This window comes from Pelodiscus sinensis, chromosome 12 (assembly GCF_052426305.1).
Source record: "Pelodiscus sinensis isolate ZL-2025 chromosome 12, ASM5242630v1, whole genome shotgun sequence".
Classification (NCBI taxonomy): Eukaryota; Metazoa; Chordata; order Testudines; family Trionychidae; genus Pelodiscus; species Pelodiscus sinensis.
In genome coordinates this window covers 49,792,296-49,814,250 of record NC_143063.1, presented here as the reverse complement: position 1 = coordinate 49,814,250, position 21,955 = coordinate 49,792,296, and the positions used below count along the sequence as shown (strand labels likewise).

Sequence of the window (21,955 nt, the reverse complement as noted above, 5' to 3'; positions counted from 1 at the left end):
GCAGAGGGCAATGAAAATGATTCAGGGGCTGGAGCACGTGATTTCGGAGGAGAGGCTGAGGGATTTGGGCTTGTTTAGTCTGCAGAAGAGAAGAGCGAGGGGGGATTTGAGAGCAGCCTGCAGCTAACTTGAAGGGGGTCCAGAGAGGCTGTTCTCAGTGGGGGCAGATAACAGAACGAGGAGCAATGGGCTCAAGTTGCAGTGGGGAAGGTCTAGGCTGGATATTAGGAAAACGATTTCCCTAGGCAGGTGGGGAAGCGCTGGGCTGGGTTCCCTGGGGAGGGGGTGGAATCTCCATCCCTAGAGGTTTTTAAGTCTCGGCTTGACCAAGCCCTGGCTGGGATGCTTGAGTCGGGGTTGGTCCTGCCTTGGGCAGGGGGCTGGACTCAATGACTCTGGAGGGCTCTGCCCGCCCTAGGATTCCACAATTCTACCATTCTAGTTCGACTCCTTGAGCGAGTGAGTCTGTTCCCAGAGCTAGGGTTTGTGGCTTTCTGGCTCAAACACCCCCCCTTCTGGAGAGACCTTGGGCAAACGAAGAAGCAGCAGAAAGAGGCCGAGCAGCGAAGCAGGATCCCTGCAGTGCAAAGATGCGCAATGCTGTGAAACGCTTCCATCAAGTGTAACCTCTTGCACAAAGGTGCTGCTGAAACAGCGGCAGGTAGACGGCTCACTTGTGAGTCATCTGGGCCCTGTATTCCAGCAGTCACAGCCTTCACCACAGGGCACACTAGCCCAGCCCAGCTGACGCAATGGCATGAATCAATTTCTTGGCACCACTCTGAGACAAGAGTCAGAGGACGTGGGGGGGAGAAAGGGGCCAGGAGTGTTGCAGCAACCCAACCCCAGCGTAAGTGTCATCCCGGCGCAGGGAAGTCAGGTCTGTACTCAGCGGTGGAAGGGGGAAATGGCAGGTCTCTGTTTGCAACAGTTCAACTACCCCCAGTTCCAGAAATTCTGGGGCTGCCCCTCGGCCCAGGCCCAGGCCGCCATGCCTGTCCCAGAGCAACCTGCATTGCTGCTCAGAGGCTCCTGCATTGAGGCCAGTGTGTCCCAGCTTACCTGCACTGCCCCTCCGAGCATGGCAGCCACTAGTCCCATGGCCATGCTCAGAGTCTGCGCTTCCACTGTGCCCTCGGAGCCCTGGGCCAGACTGGCACATGCCCGCTGCAACGTAGCTGCCACGAACGCCACCACCTGCCAAAGGGAGGGAGTTTGGGAAACAGATCACATCAGTCCAGTTCAAGACACGGGCATCCCTTAGACCAGGGTGGGCAATCACTTTTGACCGGGGGCCACTTCAGGAAAGTTTAAAGTGGCCCTAGGCCACCCCAGAAGGGGCGGGGCCTCAGGCGGAAGGGGCGGGGCCAGAACACTTCTATGCTTCCCCACCCACAGACCCTGATTGGTCCGGGGATAGGGGAGTGCGCAACATCTGCCCCCGCAGAGAGAACTGCCAGCTGGGTACCCACACCCCTGCCAGAGGGAGGAGACTATGTCTGCTCCCAGGTCAATCCGGGCCTAGGGAGGGGGAGCATGGGAAGTCTCTAGCTCTCTCCCTGCCCCGCCCTGCAAGGAGTGCTGCGCTGAGAGGCAACCGCCAGCTGAGCAGCAGCTGGTACTTGACTAAGTGCTGAGCCCCTTGCAGGGCGGGAAGAAGACTTCACGCGCTCCCTGCCCTCCTCAAGCCCTGATTGGTCTGGGGGCAGGGGAGCGGCAGGGCCTCCGTGGGCTGGATCAACTTGCTTGGCGGGCCGGATCTGGCCCATGGAGGCCCTGTTGCCCACCCTGCCTTAGAACTTAAGCCAAGCGCTAGCAGCACGCCCATGCGACAGCATCCCCTCTGGCTGGCCGCAGAACTGGCTGCACATTACAGGAAGCGCGGGCTGTGCCGGGAGCCAGAGAAAGACGTAGCTACTTGGAAGCGGGGCGTCGGCTTGCCGGGGGCTCCCGCTGCTCCACGGTACCACACACGCTGCTCCTGCCCAGAGAGCTCCCGGCGCGGGGCCGGCTGGGGGAGGTGGCTCTGTGCAATTCATGCAGACACTCAGGCGGTGGGCCCCAGGGAGCCCCAGGCGCGAGAAATACATACACGTGATGCACGGCTGCAGGTACAGGCCCCGTAGCAGCTCATGTGCGAGGAGCTTGGCCTGTCTAAAGCACCTCAGCAACATCGCACCTCACATGCCGCCAGCGCCAAGAACACCAGGCTGCAGCCAAACCAGCCTTCGCCCTCCCCCGTCCTTCCAACGCAAGGCAGCAACCTGGCGCTTCTGACACTTGATACTTGAAATACACTACTCCCCCTCCCCCCGCTGAGCCAGGCGTGGCAGGGTCAGCCCGAGCTGACGGGCTGGGCTATCAGCAGCAGCAGCGGCTTGACTTCCCTCAGAGCTTTGAGGCCTTTATTCCCAGGGAAGCAGCATTTTAATTTGCTGCTTCAGTGCAGCCCTTCATTGGCCCCGGCTGAGACAACGACGGTGCAGCTCACTGCATTCATTAGCAGGCCTCCCCCACGGCAGGAACCTGGCAGGGCCTCCCGGGACCAGTAGGTTAGCAGCCCCTAAGACGCGGGTGAGCATTACATGGCGGGGCCACTCCAAGCTTTTGGTAAGTGGTCAAGGGCCACACTTCTGTGGAGGGGCTGCTGGTGCAGAAGGCCGCTCAGGGTAGGGGCCTGGGGTGCAGGAGGAGGCTGGGATCTGGGGCTGGGAGGGTGGACGGGTGCAGGAGAGGATTCGAGCCGGGGAGGGGTATTGGAGGGAGCTGTGACCGGGGGGCTGGGGAGAAGGGTGCAGACGGTTCCGATGGTGAGGTGGCCTGGCGTGCCAGTGGCAGGGAGGCTCTTACCTAGGCGGCTCCTGGCCAGCAGCCCTGCAGACCCCAAAGCAGGCTCCCTGCCTGCCGCAGCCCCATCCTGCTCCAAATGGCTGGCTGCTCCCTGTGGCTCTCTCTGGGCACCTGGGGAGAGGGGGGACGTCACCCAGCAAAACCTCTGTGCTCCCATTGGCCGGTTTCTGCGAGCGGAGCAGAGAGCCACGGGGAGTAGCCAGACACAGCGGCATGAGGCTGATCTGTGCCGGAGGGTCCCGGCAGGACAGCCCACGGGCCAGATCTAGTGCTTGTGGACCAGACCTGGCCCGCAGGCCATATCCTGCCCTCCCCCGTGCTAGGAACTTCCCCTTTCTGACCTTCGCTGAGCAAACTGTCAGGCTCTGCAGGCCTGTGCGGGTGGACGGTTACAGGGAAGCCAAGGGCTCTGGACTCATCAGCTGATGATGGGGGGAAGAATGAATAACTGGCCTTTTCCAGCCCCCCAAATTACTCCATCTCTAGGCACAAAGCGCCCCCAGCCCCTTACGCAGTGAGACAAGGCCGGGGGTTAGGCCGCACGGGCTCCACGCCAGGTCTGCAGTCAGAGCAGGGACAGGGTTCCCCAGGGTTCACAGCCCCCTGCAAGACGCTTGAAAACCACAAACCCCTTTCTTGCCCAACGGGTTCTGGCCTTCTCCAGCTGCCTGTCCCACCCCTGGCCCCCCCTTCGCTTCCTGCATTTCTAATGCAGCGTCCCACGGCCACGGCTTCCGGCCACGCCGCCGTTTACCCGCCAGCAGCAAGGCTGCAGCACAAGTCTGTGGCTCTGCTCTGGTTTGTGATGAGGTGGGAAGACCAGCACCACGTCAGGGTTTCCATTCGGAGTAACCTTCTTGGGGCCCTATGGCAATACGGCAAAGGGCCCCGTCACCACATGCCATGCCCCCCAATCCTCCATCCCCTAACGGCAGCTCAGATCACCTCCGCAGCATGGATCCCAGGGGGCTACTTGGATAAGTAACGGATGGGAAGTCTCCGGACATTACTCAAACTGCCGGTGGAAGGCCAGCTGGCTCTGGGAACGAGGGGCCAGGGAAAACCGCTGGCACCCTTCTGGGCCCAGAAGAAGGTGCTGCTGGAAACGGCAGAGCACCACGTATAGCGAGCTCCCCATGGCCAGTGGGTCTCTCCTGGGGTCTGCAGACGACGTCTGAGATCTCCCAAGGGGGCCGCACCTCCAGCTGAAATGGTTTAGGGGTCCACAGTGAGAAAAGGATGCGGCCCGCTGCCCTACACACGCAGCCCCAGGCTCTCCTAGCTGGGTGCCCACTGGCGCATGGCGGAGAAGGGCGGCTGTGGGAAGCGCAGCGCCACGGCGGTTCCATTTGCCCAGGCTGACATCCTCGGGAAAGGGTTAGAGAAACTCCCGGTCGCTTCAGGCTGAGTCCGCCCTGCGGCCACAGCAAGAAACACCCTCCCCGCCGCACCCCCGCTTGGCACACGGGTCGGTCAGTGGAAAGGCACGGCCACGTCTGGCTTCATGCCAGACTGCAGAACGGGTCACGTGGGAGGTCGTCCCGTGAGCCCCCAGCCCCCATGGCATTTCCCAGCTGCTGGGCTGTGCCCACGGGCTCTGCCACGACCTACCTGTGCAACGTCCGTGAACACGGTGTCCGAGACGCGCTCACACAGCGCGGCCACCAGCTGCAGAACAAGCAGCTGCTTCTCCTGCCCCTCGGGGTGCTGAGGGTGGCACTGCTCCAGCTCCGCCCGGCTCGTACCGGAGAGGGGCCTGGCCTCCAAGCCAGCCTCGTCCTCGGCCGCCACACGGGTCAGCTCCTGCCAGACACCGACAGAGAAAGCTCAGCACAGGAGATGGGTCTGAGGACCACGGGCAACGATAGCCCCAGCCACGCAGCTGGGGGCACCCGGCCAGCAGCAAACTCCCCAGAACACCGTCAGATTGCAACAGCATCCCAGGGCCTCCGGGACTGTCACCGGCCAGACTCTTGTTTGCCTGCTGGCTTTGGCGCTGGCATCGGACCCACAAGAGACCCGGCCCCCAGGCAAGCTCACCTTTTCCTGAGCTAGGAAATGAGCAGGGACAGCCGCTCAGCAAGCCAAGGAGGGCTCGCTGCTGCTGGCAGGGCACGCCGCTGCTCCACGCCCAAGTGCCCCTGTGCTGCCAGCGCCCTTCCCACCCACCCTCAGGGCGAGCTGTTTCAAGAGGGCCCGACGCAGCGCGTGGGGCTCTGTGCACCACAGAAGGGCCATAGCCCCAGGGCACAGGTTCTCCGCTGGGTCTGGCAGCGGGGAGAGCAAGGCCCGGCCCAGCCCTATCCAACACTGCAGCGGGGCCGTGGCAGTGGCTAGGCTGGAAGAAATGGAGACAGGTCAGGGAGCTGGGCCGAGGAAGTGACTGTCTGCGCAGGCAGGGACTCCCCTGGCAGACCCCACCGTTAAACTGAGCAGTGTTGTAAAGCAGGCTTTTTCTGTCCATAGCCTTTGCGTATAGCCCATCCTGCCACACAAGGCCCCTCATACAAAACCCAGATACTCAGAGGAGCATGGGCAGCACAATGCAGTTTTGTGAATGGAATTTGATCTTATAGGCATTCTGGGACTCACAGGCGCCAAAAAAAATAGGGAGGTGAGCATGACTAGATAGTGCTTACAGAAAAGCCTCATTTGACCGTAGCTTGACCAGTCTTAGGGGCAAGGGAAAAAGTAAACATAGGGTAATAAAACATAATTGTCTTACACTAACTATGCCCCGTCTGGTCCTGTCCACGAGGGGATCACGCATACATCACGAAAATTCCTATAGGGCAGTATTGTCATACTACCTCATCACTAGCCTATCAGGCCCTGCCAAATGCAGACCCTAGCATGGCACAGACACCAAAGTTTTGTATAAAAGACCCTCAATCCCTTTGTTCGACGGAGGTTCCGTGTATTGAGGGCACGTGTCTTGTTTTTGCCTGGCTAAAGGATTGATCACCCTGAGGCTGCCTCCCCACCCTTCGAGTCAAATATAGGGGTGCACGAGTCCTGAGCATGCTCCGAGTTCTAGTGTGTCTTTATGTTGTTATCGTTTCTGGATTTGTAAGTATTGCTTAAATTTATTAATTGGTGGTTTAGTTAATAGTTAAGCTGCATTAATTATATCCTATAATCCTGTGAAGTATAAGTAAGTTGTATAGATAGTGTGATTTTGTGCTATGTGAAAGGGTTAAGCTTTAGCCCAGGTATTAGTGTTAGAAGAAAAACCTTTGAGTTGTCAACTTGTAACAGTAAAAAATCAATGACTAACTCCACCAGCTGTCCTAAAGCGACATTGGAGGGATTGGCTGTGGGTGGTTCTTTTATTATCATTATTTTGGCTTTGTTTTTTGTATTTTTTATTTGTATGCTGCGTTGTCTTAGGCGAATTAGGGATAGTGATTTGATAGAAGTGAATTGTAATCAAAGAATTGTAATCAGTTGGGTATAATTGTGCCCAAGCTTTTCTACGCAGTAAAAGTACTGAGCAATTGCTAGTTTAAACACCTACTTGTTAATTGCTGGTTTTGACCACTTAATAAAAATCATTTGTTTCACCATCATCCAGTAGTTTTCACTGGATAGTCGGCTTTAACCCTTGAGGCTCCCATCACATCACCGAACCAAGGTGTAACAGGCAGAACAAGGCTTAACTCTTTCACAGCTGGAGGGGACAGCGCCTGCTCAGGGCTGACACACAGCTCCCCTGTTCCTGTGGCGGCTCTTCCCCTGCCCCTCCCTCAGGGCACGGAGCCATCAGGCAGGTGCAAGTGAACCCTCGGGCCGCCAGGCGCCTCCGGGCCCTTGTGCCCAGCCAGGCCAGGCTGCTCACAGACCGCGGCCTCTTACCTTTAAGCAGCAAATGAAAAAGTCTCCAGCTAAGCCACTCTCCTGGCAGTGAGCCAACAGGTCCACCAACTGCTCCACCCGCCACTGCTCCGCGGAGACCCTCTGGTAGAGCGCCTCGTCCTCGTCGCTGAAACGCAGCCGGCCTTTACTCCACGGGACCCAGCCAGGGCTGTGGCACTGCCCCGGGCCTTAGGGATTTACACAGCACGCCCACGGGCCCCCTTCCGTGCCCCCGAGCAGCCGCAGCCCACGCAGCGCTCCGGCTCCCAACGGGACGCGGAGACAACCGGCAGGGACTTGGGAGACGACGGGATTCGGTCTGGGTGCCAGGATTAAGGGTGGGGGGCTCTAAAGGGCAGGGCGAGGCCCCGTGCCTCCTCCCAAGGAGGGCCGGGTAAGCTAGTCAGGGGCAGGGGTCACGTCCCAGATTTCCCACGCCCTCCCAGCCCGCCTGTCTCTCCAGACCAGGGGAAGCGGGTGCACTGCACCGTCGCTTCCAGGCATTCGCACACGGCCAGGCGCAGCAACACGCTGCACGAAAGGGGGCGGCCAGACGGCAGCTGATGAAACGTCCGTTAGTTTGGGGATGAAGCTGAACGGTCGAGCATTCGGTTCGCTAATTCGCCGCTAGTCAGTGCGGGAAGAACAAGGGCAGAGTCTAGGGCCACAAAACACTCCACAGACACGCTCAGAGCCCCTGCGAAGAGCGGGCCGCGCCGCAGGGCGTGAGCGCAGCAGCCCTAGGGGGCGCTGGCCCAGGGGAAGCGAGGCCCTGCCTATGTGCAGAGCTGCACTGAAGTCGCAATGGAAGTGGACTGGGTTACACCAGCACAGAGCCGCGTGACGCCCTAAGCAGATTCATTCGGGCTGGGTGAGAGCCGCCCAGCCACTCCGCCTGCCCGGTGCCGTGCCCCTATGGGGTCTCTCACCTGACGGGCTCTTTGACAGTGACCATGGCACCACCGCCATCAGCTACTTGAAACTGGCACAGCGGATGGAGAAACGGCAGGGGGCTGCCCAGCCCTGCAAACCCGGCCAGCACGGAGAGGGCCACCTCTCGCTCGGACTTCTCCAGGACCCAGAGCAAGATCTCCTGGCACGGTGACCTGTCAAGAAAGAGGCGATGGCAGAGTCCGTCTCCTACCACCAGCATGTTGCTTGCAGCACAGACCCGTGGGGCAAAGCAGCATTGTGGGAGCTTCGACACGCCGCTCGCCGCACTGGGGCGCGCTCTGGCACAAGGACAGAGGCAGGGGAGCAGTCACCCTTGGGCAGTTCCCTCGGTGCCGTCTCTCAGACGCCGTAAAGGCCAGGGAGGGGACAGGTACATAGACGCTTCGCTGGCTCCTCCAGAGTCTGGACGGGAAAGGAGCTGGGTCCTTAAAGAGTCCACCCCAGAAAGGAGTGGAGAAGCCGGACAACGTGAACGCAAGCAAGTGCACACAATAAAGGCCCCCTCCCTCTCCTCACAGCCCCTGCTGCTGGGCCAGGAGCCTGCCGGCCGTGACACTCCGCCACGGCGGGGGGGCGCAGCCAGGACGTGTCGGTAACATCTGGATGTGCCCCCCCAGCAGTGTCACGAAGGCGCCAGATTCCGGAAGGCTGAGCAGGGCCGGGCAGCTGCAGTCCCGTCACCGGCGCAGACTTCTTGGGAAGATGCAGCTCCCAGCAGCTGCTGGAGCGTGTCGCCGTCACTTCCACGGAGGCCCCACTGCGCCTCGGAAAGGACTGGCCCTGTCCGTATGGCAGCACCGGCTCCTCCCAGAGCTCTCTCTCAAGCCCTTGTGCCCCTCCCAGCAGGGGGGGACGAGAGAAACACGTTGCCAGGAGGTTTGTCCAAACCCGCATGCCGAGGGGAAGGTGGCAAACCACCAGTAGCTGGGCTGCATGGGTGCCGTGCCGGCGCTGTGCCCGCGGTGGGAGAGCTCGAAGGGTTCATGCCCACAAGGCTACTAGGCCCAGAAGAGGAGCCGGTCGAGCGCCCCTCCGGGAAGAAGGGAATCCGTTCAAATGGGACACAAATGGCTCTTTACTTCCAACAGCCGGCAGAGCACAAGGACATTCAGGTCCAGGTACTGAGAATTCATTCACGTTTCCCCAGCGCCCAAATCCCGCCCGCACAGAAAACACCCCACACCCCAGCCTCCCACACCCAGCTTTCTGCTGTCCCTAGGCAACCACGATCCCCCCCTCCTAGGCAGTTCCACGAAGGCCAGACCATGAACGAATGCACCCTGCCCTCCCCCCCCCCCAGTAATGGCAGACCCCCCACAGCCCTGGAAGCAGACTTGTCCACCTCCAAGTGCTCGTTTCGGACCTACCGGCAGCCGAGACAAGGACAGCCTCCTACCCTGACAAGCCGGTGGTGGGTCCGGCCTGCTGCACGTGTCTGACATTCGTGGCCAGCATGGAGCTGGGGCTGCAAGCTTTGTCCTCAGCCATCTCCACTGGAGCTCAGCACAGGAGCACGTTCTGGGCCCTGATTCCGCGACCGCTGGGCCCCACGCGGGGAGAGCTCCCCCCCCAGCACACAAGGCTGCGCGCCAGGAGATCCCACCACAGGCCTTACCGCAGGTGCGACACGTTCTGCTTGGTGAAACAGTAGAGTGAGAAAATCCCTCCCAGGGCCGGCTGCAAGGATTCCAGCAACACGCCAGAGGGCTGGTTCCCAGCCACGTACACCTGGGGGAGAGAAGGGTCTGGTCTCAGCCTGCAGCGCAGAGGGCGGGCAGGAGAAAGGCACAAGCTGCCCGGGGGGACTGGTTCTGTCCCACGAGGGGCAGGTTACTGCGCCCAGCCCTGCCCATCTTCAGTCACCCCCCCAGCCCTGTTTGCTTCTGAGCACTGGCAGCAACCAGCCTTCTAGGAGCTGAGCGCTATTCCAAGGGGACAGCCAGGCACCTGGGCAGTACAGACTGCACCATGGGACGAGACAGTGGGAACGCGCAGTCTCCCGAAAGCCAGGGCTGGGCTGCTGTGTGCGGAGTGAGACACTCAAGCAGAGGGCCCGGGAGACAGGCCCTTTGAAGAGACTTCAGAGACACTCCTCCCCCCCCCCCCCGCCTTGTTTCCAAAAGCACCTGCCCAGAGAGGTTTCAAATACCATCCTAGCCACCCTCAGCAGCCTCTCCCCACCTCCAGGGCACTCACCAGCCAGCAGAGCCTCACCCCACAGCTCCCTTCCCTGCCCCCAAGCCCAGGGAGGGCGAGCCTGCAAAGTCTTACCATTTACAGGTTTGCTTTGAAGTCTCTCTGAAAACCCTCCCAGGATGGCGGCTCTAGCAATCACGTTACAGACACCCGGTGCAGAAGGCGGTAACCCGGAGAAAGTGCTGAGCGGTTACACTCCACGTCAGGTGTGAGCATTTGTTAAGGCCAATTCAAACTAATAGGTTTGTGGGTCTGGTACTTTTTTTTCCTGGAGAGAGTGCCAGGAAGAGGCAAATAAAACATCAAACCTGTTAGCAAACTGAGTTTGCTTCAGCTCAGCAGGCTGGGAGAAGGTGCCTGCTTGGGGCACACTGGTCCTTTGAGCACGACTATTCCTTCCCGCTCCAGATGCCCCTGGCTGCTGCAGGGCAAGCAGCAATTCCTAGGGCTTGCGCTAATCTCAGGCTGCACTTCCAGGTGTGTGACTGTCTGTCCGATGCAACAAGGCAGCGGAGACGGAGGGCGAGGGCCGGGAGGGGATTCGGTTGATGCGCGTTTGGACTATCGTTCTGGTGAGCGAGGGTTTTGCCCGTGCTAATCCCTACAGAGCCGTGCTTCCTAACCAGCATCTTTCGCATACAAAGCCTTCCTGGTGACACCCAGGGAGCATTTCCCACTAGCATCAAATGACACTTGCTGGCAAACAAGGGCACGCTTGCCAGGAGACGTCGGCGCTGTCAGTCTCTGCTGTCAGGACCAGAGCGCTCTGCCGTGAAGGAGAGCTCCGCCCTGCACCCCAGGGCATTACCATCACGCCCCCTGACAGGTCTCTGCCTGCCGGCCAGGGCTTCTACCAAAGATCCCGTCAGCAGCTTCTTGCAGTTCTACTCCATTGTGCCTGACGCTGCCCTTCTAGTCCAGAGCTCGGGAGTCCACAGCAGAGAGCATGTTCCACAGACAGGATGCGGGGCCAAGCCTCGGGCTCCCTGAGTAGCCTGCTACTGAGACGGGCGTGAATCTCGTTTTCCGCTGTCCTGGCAGAACAGGATCAAGTTCCAACCTGGGCTGAGCCACGAGGGCTCTCCTGCTCCACTCCTTCCTACGCCAGCCCCACAATGCAGCCGACTCGCCACTGACACAGGGATGCTGGCTCCATCGAGTGCAGGCCTCATCTGGATCCCAGCACTGCTCCGCACACGAGACTCTGCAGGCTTCTGGCAAGACGGCCGTTTGCTCCTTTTACCCCCCTCCCGCATCTCAGGGAGCAGCAGTGACATGCGGGAAGAGAGGGAATTACCTGCTCAGGCCTCTCGCACCGCATCAGCTGTCTGGACCTAGTCCTGAGCACACGGCTGCAGTGGACAGCCTAGGAGAACACCACAAGGGCAGGCGTGTTCCTCTCCCCAGCCACAGACCACAGCCAATGCCAGCCCCACCCAAAGGCCCATCCGCCTCCCTCGGACTGGTCCCTCGCCGGGGCACTGCAGGTGAGGGGATCATCCCATCTCTGAGCAGCAGATCCCTGTGGGAAGGAACTCCCGCTCAGACGCTGAGTCGGCACTCCCCCCCGCACAGATTTCAGCATTGACAGTACAGCTCAGTGTTCCTGTCCTCCAGTGTCCTCCTTCCCCCACATCTCTCATCGCCTCCTCGGAGCAGGAGCAGGAGCAGGAGCAGGAAAGCCATTCTGTTCCAATGACCTCGGGCAGCAGTTGGCCCAATCACCATCGCTCAGCTTTGAGCTCATTCTCCGCCTAGGGATCTACACCCTGCAACAGCAGGGCCCGGAGGCAGACTAGTAATTACACTGCTCCTCAAAGGATGCTAGAAAGGGGCGGTGACTGCTGAGGAGAAGCCTTGTCTGCAGTGCTGAGGAGACACAGCCCAGAGGAATCGCACATGGCAGAGTAAGGGGAGGGCTGCTGCCCAGGGCTTCAGAGCAGAATTCAAGTTTAGGATGAAATTATTACTTGTATGGGAAGGCCCCCCACTTTGCTGAGGGGCGCTCTGCAAGGGAACCCAATGGGCTCAGAAATCTGGAAAGCATGATGCTACCGACCGCCCGTGTCCTTGGACTTCTGTTGCCCGGCGAGCACATTCCGACAGCAGCAGAGAGAAAGGGAACTTGATGTTTCTCGCTACTCCTCCAGCGCTCTGCGGGGTAGCGCCCCCGAGGGAGGAATGCAGCACAAGAGAGGAACTGGGTAAGCAGTGATGGTCCAAGCTAGGTTCGGTGAGAATTCAGTTAGCTCTCTTCTGGGAAGGTTAAAACTGGGGCAGCTTGACAGACACGGTATAAATGGAGATTGCTCCCAGCAGCTAGAATGAAGCTCTAGATGGAGTCTAAAGTGATTCCCGTCCATGTTTTGGGGACTTCTTCCACTGCACATAATATTTCATAGATTCTCAGGCCAGAGGCAGGGCTAGATTTAGAAGCAAGCAACCGCTGAGGAGGCGCCAGGCTCGGGGGCTGGTTTTGCTGTTACTGACCAACTTTTGAAGTAAAACGTTTCAGATATTTCACATGGGGAGTCATTTTTCATTAACCTCTGAGAATGCTCTAGACCTCTGTAGAACCTTCCGGACTTTCTGAGAACTGTATTTTGCTCGAACCTCCTAGAACAGGGCTCTCAAACCCCTGGCCATGGGCCCTCCCTGGTCAGAGCCGTTTTGCAAACTTGGCACACTCACTTGCCACCGTGGGGAGAGTAGGGGCAACCACTACTGCTACCCTGCACCAGGTACCCCCAGTAAGCCCCAAAGGGATGGGGTGCCATGGGAGGGTGGAGAGGGGGTGGGAAGAGGCAGGGCTTGAGGGATGGGAGCAGACCGCATCCTCCCGCTCCACGGACTCCTAGACCATACTGCGAAACTGCTCCAGCTGGGGATGGCCCACAGGTCGGGAATTTGAGACCCCTCGCAGATACATAAGGAGAGGAGCATCACCAGTCAGCCAGCCAGATATACGGACAAACTAAGTCTAGTGACAATCCAGCTGCAATATTGTTAACCTTGTTTAGTTGTGTCATTTTGGAAGTGTACTTGTGTTCTGAGACTTGAAGAACGTGAGTAGACTAATAAAGGACATACTTAACAAGATGCCAGAGCTATCTATTGAACTCCTATCTACACAACAATATAAAATACAGTTCCTTCTTCTGCCATGCTTAACACAATGTTTGATCACTTTCTAAGACAATAGAACAGACTTTTGCTCTTCTATTCCCCCTCTTCACTCCCATAGAAAATAAAACATGCTCCTGAAGAAGCCATCAGGAGCTCAGTATTAGGAAGCAAAAAGCTCAATTGCAATCTAGATTGCAGAAAAGAGCAAATTTGAGGAGGAAATATCTGAAACAGAACTACGGCTAATATTCCAAGGCAGTCACCTACTGGAATACCAGTGAATAGTGGTACAGCCAATGCTGGTTCAATGCCTCGATGTTAGTACAGTCCAGTTATTCTGACAATTGAAAAGTTGCTATATGTGTTGAGAAAACAATGTTTGATTTGCTTCTATATGGCGTGAATGAAGACAGCGTTACAGATCCTAGTGTGCAAATTTACCTTATATGACAAATCACACATCAATGTCATGAGATGGGCTGCAAATGCCGTTAAAGAAAAGGCATTCAAAAGTCTAACAAGTGGGGGAGATAGACATCCGTTACCTGGACTGCCAGTCGGTCCAGGGCCAGCCCTGCCAGAAGGGACCATAAGCATCATCTAGCCTGGCCCTCCACAGAACACAGGCATCAAGCCTCACTCAGGTAGCTTGGCATCACACCTATACATCCTGGATGAACTAGAACACCTCCTCCAATCTAGACAGCAAGGCTGTGTCTACACTGGGCCACTTATTCCGGAAAATCAGCCGCTTTTCCGGAATAAGCTGCGAGCAGTCTACACTGGCCCTTGAATTTCCAGAAAAGCAACGATGCTCTACTGTACAAAATCAGCCACTATTCTGGAAAAACTATTCTGCTCCCGCTCGGGCATAAGTCCTTATTCCGGAACACTGTTCTGGAAAAGGGCCAGTGTAGACAGCCCAGTAGTCTTTTCCGGAAAAAAGCCCCGATCACGAAAATGGCGATCGGGGCTCTTTTCTGGAAAAGCGCATCTACATTGGCCACAGACACTTTTCCGGAAAAGCAGCCTGCCAATGTAGACGCTCCTTTTCCGGAAAAACTGAAAACGGAATAGTATTCCATTTTAAGCAGTTCCGGAAATTCATGCCAGTGTAGACACAGCCCAAGACTCCAAGCAACGGTGAACCCACCACGTCCCTAGATCATCTGTTCCAAGTTATTCACCCTCGCTGTAAGACCCCTTCCCCTTTTTGAACTGCTCTAGTTTAGCTCCAGGGAAAGGTGTCAGGTAACACCTTGAAGATAGAAGACCCCTGTTAATCCAGGAAGAGGAGTGACAGAAACAGCTCAAGTTTCCCCACAAGTTCCACTCCATCCATACGCCTCCATCCTGATTTGGGCGGCAAACGTTCACAGGAATGCAGGGAATTGTCTCTGCAGAATGCTGAAGCTGCCAACACGATCACGGACGGGTCAGTTGCGACGTGGACAGCTGCACAGTCAACACTGGACAGATACATTTATTCCACGAGTCGCCAGACAGCAGTGCACTGCTCACTTCCCCCCATGAGAGATCTTGCAGCTGCAAGAATCCAGGCAAGCAACTCAGGGACTTAGTCCTTTCAAGGACAGCTGGTGTTTGCAGAGTCCAGAAGTCTACCTGGCACATGTACTGTGTTTACCTCCATCAAGGAGAACTTGAACATGACCTTGGGTAGGGGACGCAAATCTGAGCTGAAAGGTTTAGTATTGGATACATCCCAGAGCGAGATTTATGATAATCCCAAAACTAATGCTAGCATGGGCATGTCCCAGTAACGGAGCCAGCCACCTCCAGAACTCAGCTCAGCATGATCGATCCTTCCAAGCAAACAGCTGAGCAGACAACAGCTGCAGTCTCCAGAGACAGCTGATGCTTTTTCCAGCCCACTTTACCTGAGCCACTTAGATATGCATCCCTGGCCAGGAAGTCTCTCTCTACATTCTTTATCCAACCTCGGTGTCATGTCCTGGCTTTATTCACCCTCCTGTAGCACTAGGCAGCTAAAAAGAACAATGTGTCCTTTGTGGCTGACCGGTGAGGTTTCGTTTCCTCCCCCTTTCTAATAGGCTTTACCTCTGTTGGCAATTGTATTCAGCCTGACAAAAGCCTTACAGTAAGGGCAACAAAGAGTATTTCTGTTCTGTAGTTGGGAAACACCGATGAGCTAGTCCTATCAGGTGAGGGTGGAAAACACTTTCCATTCACTAGTGTCTCAGGAGGGTATTAAACACCTGCTACTGAAATTGGACATTTTTAAATCAGCATCCAAGAGCTTCACAAGAACAGGCACAGGAGCCTTCTGAACTAGGGATGTGGAATTTCAATTCATCAGCTAATCGAGCAGCCATGAAATTGCCATCGACTACTCCATCAGTTATAAGGGGAGCGTTCGCTAGTCCACTGTGCCTCTCCCTTTGAAATGTACAAGAGCCACCCATGGCTCTTGTATATTTCAAAGGGAAAGACTCAGCCCTTGCTGCCTCTCTCCCCTTGAAATGTACAGGAACCGCAGGCAGCTCCTGTACAATTCAAAGGGAGAGGAGCAGCAGTGGGTCCGGGGCAAGCGGGACTGTTTCAGTCCCTGTTTGCGCCGTTTCCCCACTGCTCTCTGCGGAGACAGTGCTGGGGGGAACCAGCTTGTAATCTGGCTCCCCCCAGCACCAGTTTGTGCTCCCGCCCCCCCCCCCCTTGCTGCCTCTCTCAAATAGAGCCAGCAAGGGGGAGGAGTGACTACCTGAGTTCCTACTCAACTACCCAAGAAGCACTTGCTTACCAGGTAGTCAACTAGTCACTTACATCCCTATTCTGAACTATTGCTGCTGTAAGTCTTGGCGCCCTGAGGAAGTTCCAAAAGACTGGAAGAAAAGTAATAGCGTGCCGATATTTTAAAAAGGTAAACCAGACAACATGGGTAATTCCAGATGCATCTGCCAGATGTGGATGCCAGGCAAAAATAACAGAGCAGCTGATACAGGAGTTGATTATAAAAGGATTAAGGGAAGGTAAAATAATGAATCCCACTCAACAGAAGTATATGGCAAACAGACCCTGCCAAACTCAACTGATGGATATTTTTGAAGAGATTACAAGTGTGGCTGATAAAGAGCCTAGAGCTGAAGTGACCCACCCAGTCTGAAAGGCGTGCGACTTGGTGCAGCTCTACGTTTGATGCAAAACTAGAACAGCGCAGGATGAAGACACACACGTTAAACGGTCGCAGAGCTGGCTGCTAGGAATGCAGAAGGGCCAGCTTCCTGGGCAATGCTGTACTCTCCATTCAGCCCCCCTCAGACAATGATGGTGCACCTAGAGAAGCAGCGGTGTGACAGACTAGTGATGCTTTACCTCCCTGCCTGCTGCAAGGCTGCCTCCAGAGAGAACAAAGCCTGTGTCACCGGCAGCGGGCCTGCAGACGGACTCGGGCTCCTGGGGAAGGAGCCAGGCAGCAAGTTCTCGTGCACTGATGGAGCTGTGTGACATTGCCCAGGGACACGTCTGGGCGGCAGAGCATGGAAGGGCCCAGTCTCGCCCCACGGTTGTACTCTCCACAGGGCTATTTGCTGGGCTTGTCTCCATGAACATCAGTGCGCAGCAAGCCGAGCGTGACTCTACCCCACAGCACTGCCCCAGACTAACTCGCCACAACCTGTTGGATAACGCACTCGGATCTGTCCCATGGCCAAGAGGGGCGACTGCGCGCCACTGGGGCCCACAGATGATTAGCCTGCTGGAGGCTATGGCAGGGTGGGTTCAAAACCCGGCTTGCCCCAGACGAACTGTTTCTGTACACAAGGAAAGGGGTGCTGGAACAACTTCGGCTGGGCAGTAGGAAGAGTCGCCCAGGGAGCCTGGGCTGCTGGGGGAGACACAGACCCTCCACCTGCCCCTGGCAGGGGCCTGGGAGTTCCACCTCAGCCCTCCCACTAAGAGGCTGGTGCTGCAGGGAGGGGCTATGCTGCGTGGGGGGGAGCGGATTGCCTTACCTTCCCTGATGCAAATTGCAGCCTCTGCCAGGACCACTCTGTGCCTGCCCCAGGCTTGTAGCTTGGGGGAGCAACACAGCCCCCCTAACTCCAAACGGCCCCCATGTTAAAAAGTGGGGGGCCATGGCCTCCCTGGTTCCAGCTCCCCAGACTCCACCTTACTTCAGCATGGAGGCTGCATTAGAGATTTTGTTCGTTTTACAGTTTAAAATATTCATCTCAAATGCCTCGGCGGGTCCCAGCCCTGAAGACCGACTTTCCGGGCAAACCGTTCTCTCTTCCGTCCTCAGGCACAGCTACACCCTTAGAGATGCGGATCGGACACTGTACCTTGAACACATCTTCCACGCAGCGGCTGAGCTCTGCCTCTTTCACCAGCACGGTCCCCGCAGGTAAGTCGTCCACTGCCATCTCTAAAAAACCACAGAGCAGGAGCATCAAGACCCGCTGCCACAGGCACCTTTCCAGAGCAGGGAGACACACTGTCCCAGTACACTGCTCTAGTCCCCAGGCAGCGTGACAGGCAGCACAGCCGCATGTGCCATTGGGCTCTAGGACAAGACAGAAGGAAGCAAAAAGCTACTGGTGAAATCAGCAGTCCCCAGAATCAGGCCTGGTCGACACTGCAAAGCTGAGCTGGCAGAAGCCACCTTGTATTGATCTCGCTGTTCATGTGTCTACACTTACATTTATCTCCAATTAATGCAAATGCTCCATTTTGCTGACATAGTAACACCACCTCCCGAGCAATACTGAGCCATGGTTGAGGTACTGAGGTTGATGCATTGTGAGCACAGACAGCAAAACCTAGGGCAATCCCAGCAGTCCTCCAACAGCTCTCCCACAATGCCCAACACTGACCACTCTGGTCTCAGTTATGAATACCGCTGCCCCAGGGTCACAGAGAAGGCCCCCTCGCCTCCTGAAAGCCCTGCAAATTCTTGAAATGCCTTTTCCTGACTTTCCAGGATGACAAGCACACCTGGCAGCTCTCCATTATTGCATGCATCCCCCCAGCTGACCATGATGGCTACATGCCGCAGCCTAGAGTAGATAGGGGATCCCCTGGGGAGAAGAGCCTGTGTGGGCACTGCTACAGGCCAGCCGTTGAAATATCAGTGTGTACGAGCAGGTTGTATGGGGATGCAGGAGAAGGCACCAGCAGCAGCGACACACGAAAGCGAAGGACCTGAGGCAGGCATACCACAAGAAGGAGACCAACAGCTGATCGGGTGTTGCGCTACAGACCGGCCACTTTACAAAGAGCAGTGCGCCATACTTGGCAGACACACCTCCACCATGGATGCTTCCAAGGAGCTAAGTCACAGGCCCAGAGTCTGAACAGCAAGGAGGAGGAAGAGGGGAAGGGACCAGGAAGGAGGAAAGGGAGGATCTGGGGACATGCGACCAGGGGATTCAGCTATGCTACAAAGCATGGTTCGTTTGAGACGTCATCACAGTCTACCAAGGGCAAGCCGGAAGTAGGATGAGGATCCTTTATTTCCCACTACAGTGATGGTGGTGTTACAAGACACACTGACTGACAAATCTACAGCCATTCTGTGCACTGGAAGTAAGAACACCATGCATGCTGGGAAGTTGACTCCTTGCTCCTAATCACCCTGCATGACTCACTTCTGCCCCGCTATGCACTGAACGATGGTGCACTAGATGGTCACAGTTTGCACACTAGGGTACCTACCCATAGTACACGGCACCGTGTATCGCTAGAAGCACTCCTGGTCAGTACACACAGCACTGCTGCAAGACGAGCAGGCCCACGCTAACTGCAGCAGCCTCATGCCAACTTAACTTGTGTGTGCCACAGTTTGCAGAACAGACACAGCATCAGACTCCATCACAACAGCATCAAGTCTGCCGCACTACACATTGATCACAAAGCTGCCCATGCAGTTGGTGGATTGCCAGCTGGGAAGCAGGTATGTTTGTAATGGGCTGCCAAAGATTTCCCTCCAACAGCCCGTGGCACTAAGAGCAAGGCTGATCAGACTGCAACACCTTCCCCACAGGAAGTAGCAGAGTCTGGAGTCATTTAACAGTGTGGTAGAGACGCTTTGGGCAGTGTAGCAAATGCTGGGTGAGAAAACGGAGCAGGTGACTTAGCACACGAAAGTATCTTCCTTCGCACAAGCACTGCCAGGCTACACCCGGACTGTGCTCCTCCTGCCTTCCCCCAGCGAAAACCAGACCTCCCCACGCAAGGGTGACTGGCCTCCAGAGAAGAAAGTCACTCTCAGACCGCTTTCAGGAGGGAATATACGCAGCTATCGCAGGGTGGAATCAGTCTCTGGACTCGTGCCATACACAGCCCACCCAGCTCTTCCTTCGCAGCACAGCCAGAAAGAGGCAGAGGTCTCAGCTAGCTATACAAACAGTGTTCCTGGCCTAATGCCTCTTTCGAGAAGTTCCAGTGGGAGCCTGGAAACGAAGCGGTAAGCTAGCCAATCAAGAGGAACCCTCGCTGGAAGGACCAGGACTCGGGATCTGCAGAGCGCTCCAGGGACTGAGCCCACTGATGCATGACAGAACGAGACCGCAGCCTTCCCTTCTGATGGAGAGGTTTTGTCTGGTCTCTTACAGGCCCACATGAGCGTTACCTGCCATATCCAAGCACTGCAGAAGTGGCGCTAGCAGAGGCTGCAGCAGGTATTTCGCTGCCAGCTGAGGGTGTTCGCTGGCCATAGTGAGAAGGGCAGTGGTGGCAACTCTCTGGAACTGGCGAGCCGTCAACTTATCCTGAATATGCAACAGGTCTAGAATCTGGAATGGAAATGACACACACAGCCCGGGTCAGGGAACAGAGAGCAGCTCACTTCCAGCTGATGGATGAGCCGGAGGTGCCCTGTTCCCTTTGTTCCAATGGAGCATCACGCATGAGGAGACATCTCCCAGCTCCGAATCGGGAGGAGGCAGCGCTCCCCCCAGTGTGTGCAGCAGTGAAAGGTGCGGGGGGAGGGGGAATCTTCAATAAGAGTTTTTCTGAGAGAACAGAGACACCTGCAGCAATTCTGGGGGCAAGAGCTGCATGGGGCAGTTTTTCTTACATTCGAGGGCCTCCCCGTAGCTTGGGCAGTGTTTCCTAGTGAAAAGGCACAGGACTCCAGGGATCTCGACCAGACTCTACTTCCCAAGTGCACGGCCTTGGATAAGTCCCTAGCGCTTTGCACGTCAGTTTCCCTCACAGCTTGTTTAAGGCTTATTTCACGTTTACAATGTGATCTGAGATCCTTAAATGAAAGAAGCTACAGAAGAGCATGAGAGTCACAAAAGGAGCAGCAGTTTGGCCAGCTCAAACACTCATGCTGAAGACGTCATCAGGGAAACACAAGGGTCCATGTACAGCCAGCAGCAAGGAAAGTGGTTAGGAGGCCACAGTAGAAGAGTAAAGGAATTTGTTTGACTTGGCTATGGGTGCGTCTACACAGCACCCTTAGCTCGGAATAAGCTATGCAAATTGCTTAGTTGATTTTGAGTGTATTTCGAAATAGCTTATTTCAAAATTTGGCGCTCTCTACACAGCACCAAACTTCAAAATAACTTGTTATTCCAAAATTCCCTTTAACCCTCATGGAATAACGCGCTGCTTCCAGAGACGCGGAATAGCTATTTCAGGATACTTCTGGTACCCAAGATAGCTCTGCAGCGTAGACATAGCCTATAAGTCTAGTTCAGAAAGAGCCTGTAACAGTCACAGGTCCCCTACACTGGAGTGTCGGGCTCCTCTGATGGTCAGCGTGAGAACTGCACACAAGAGACACGGTCATTACTGCTCACTCCTGACATTAACCTCCCTCCCCACCCCTCTCTGTTCTGAAATTTGATTTGTCCTCCCTTCCCACTCCCCTCTGTTCTGAAATTTGATTTGTCCTTTTTATATGCGTTCACTTTTTTTGATTGTATCCCTTTGGTATATATGGTCGTGCCAATTTTCTTCCACTATTTGATCTGAGGAAGTGGGTCTGGCCCACGAAAGCTCATCACCTAATAAACCATCTTGTAAGTCTTTAAAGTGCTGCATAGTCCTGTCTTTTGTGTCAGCTAGACTAGACTAACACGGCTGCATCTCTATTACTATCCTGCTAGCAGGTGGATCTCCGCTCCACCCAGGCTGTAAGGGGGTCGTACCTTGGAGCGTCTCTAGGACACAGGGAACAAGGGGCTTATCCAGAAGAGGCCCTGACCGGTGAAGCTGAAGCTCACGTTCTCCTGTTATTCCGGTTATTGAAGTGATCACTGCAGCCAAACTCCCAGGAAGGGGAAGTGGAGCTCCATGGCGTGCACACGGAGCAGGGTGAGACGGCTCGGGGTAGATGTGTGAGTGTGTGTCAGTGAAAGCAACGAGGAGAGGAGCTCTGACGATGCCACAGGACTAACACGTTCATTTGGGCAGAAGCTTTCGCAGGCTGGAGCCCACTATATCAGATTCACAGAGTGGAGACTTTTGACGAGGCGGGTTCCAGACCATGCAAGTTTACACCCAAATAAGCGTGTTAATCTTCCGGGTGCCGCAGGACTCCTCGTTCTTGGCAATTTCTCCTGTTTACGGAGTCTCCAGTTCGGCCCAGTGCGTTCTCCCAGCAGAGCCAAGCCACGCACGACCTCAGGCTAGGGAGGGGAGAGAATTCTATGCACCCAGTCCCCTCCTTGCGGCACTGCAGACATGCTCTGGGGAAAAAGGCAGGGAAGGGCATACCTGTGGGCACACCTGTCGGTAGTAATCCTCCAGGGACAGAGACTGCTGAGGACAGGAGGACAGGATCCTAGCAACTAGGTCACACTTTCTCCAGTCGGCCGCTGCTGCTTCAGCACTGCCGCCACCAGCTGCCCCGGCTGCAAGCGAAGGAGAGCGGAGCACAGACAAGTTAGACTCTGGCATTGCGAGCACCCCTCCATTCTCTTCTGAAGCCATGGCTAAAAATCGGATTTTTGTTTCTAAAGATCTCCTTAGCCCAGGTATCTTTCAG

At 56.1% G+C, this 21,955-nt stretch overlaps 1 protein-coding gene across 2 annotated transcripts in view; it reads right to left on the bottom strand.

The window, feature by feature from the left end:
• TANGO6 (transport and golgi organization 6 homolog) overlaps window positions 1-21,955 on the bottom strand; it is a 77,889-nt gene that overhangs the window by 43,843 nt on the left and 12,091 nt on the right. For both annotated transcript variants that reach the window (XR_012906620.2, XM_075939794.2), the window contains exons 5-12: window positions 21,685-21,821; window positions 19,589-19,751; window positions 17,301-17,383; window positions 9,275-9,387; window positions 7,635-7,811; window positions 6,706-6,832; window positions 4,462-4,653; window positions 1,063-1,197 (exon numbers count right to left, since the gene is read on the bottom strand). Coding sequence is in view for 1 of the 2 variants with exons in the window: in XM_075939794.2 (XP_075795909.2) it covers window positions 1,063-1,197; window positions 4,462-4,653; window positions 6,706-6,832; window positions 7,635-7,811; window positions 9,275-9,387; window positions 17,301-17,383; window positions 19,589-19,751; window positions 21,685-21,821 (1,127 nt within the window). In the remaining variant the exon portion in view is untranslated. The remainder of the gene's footprint in view (window positions 1-1,062; window positions 1,198-4,461; window positions 4,654-6,705; window positions 6,833-7,634; window positions 7,812-9,274; window positions 9,388-17,300; window positions 17,384-19,588; window positions 19,752-21,684; window positions 21,822-21,955) is intronic.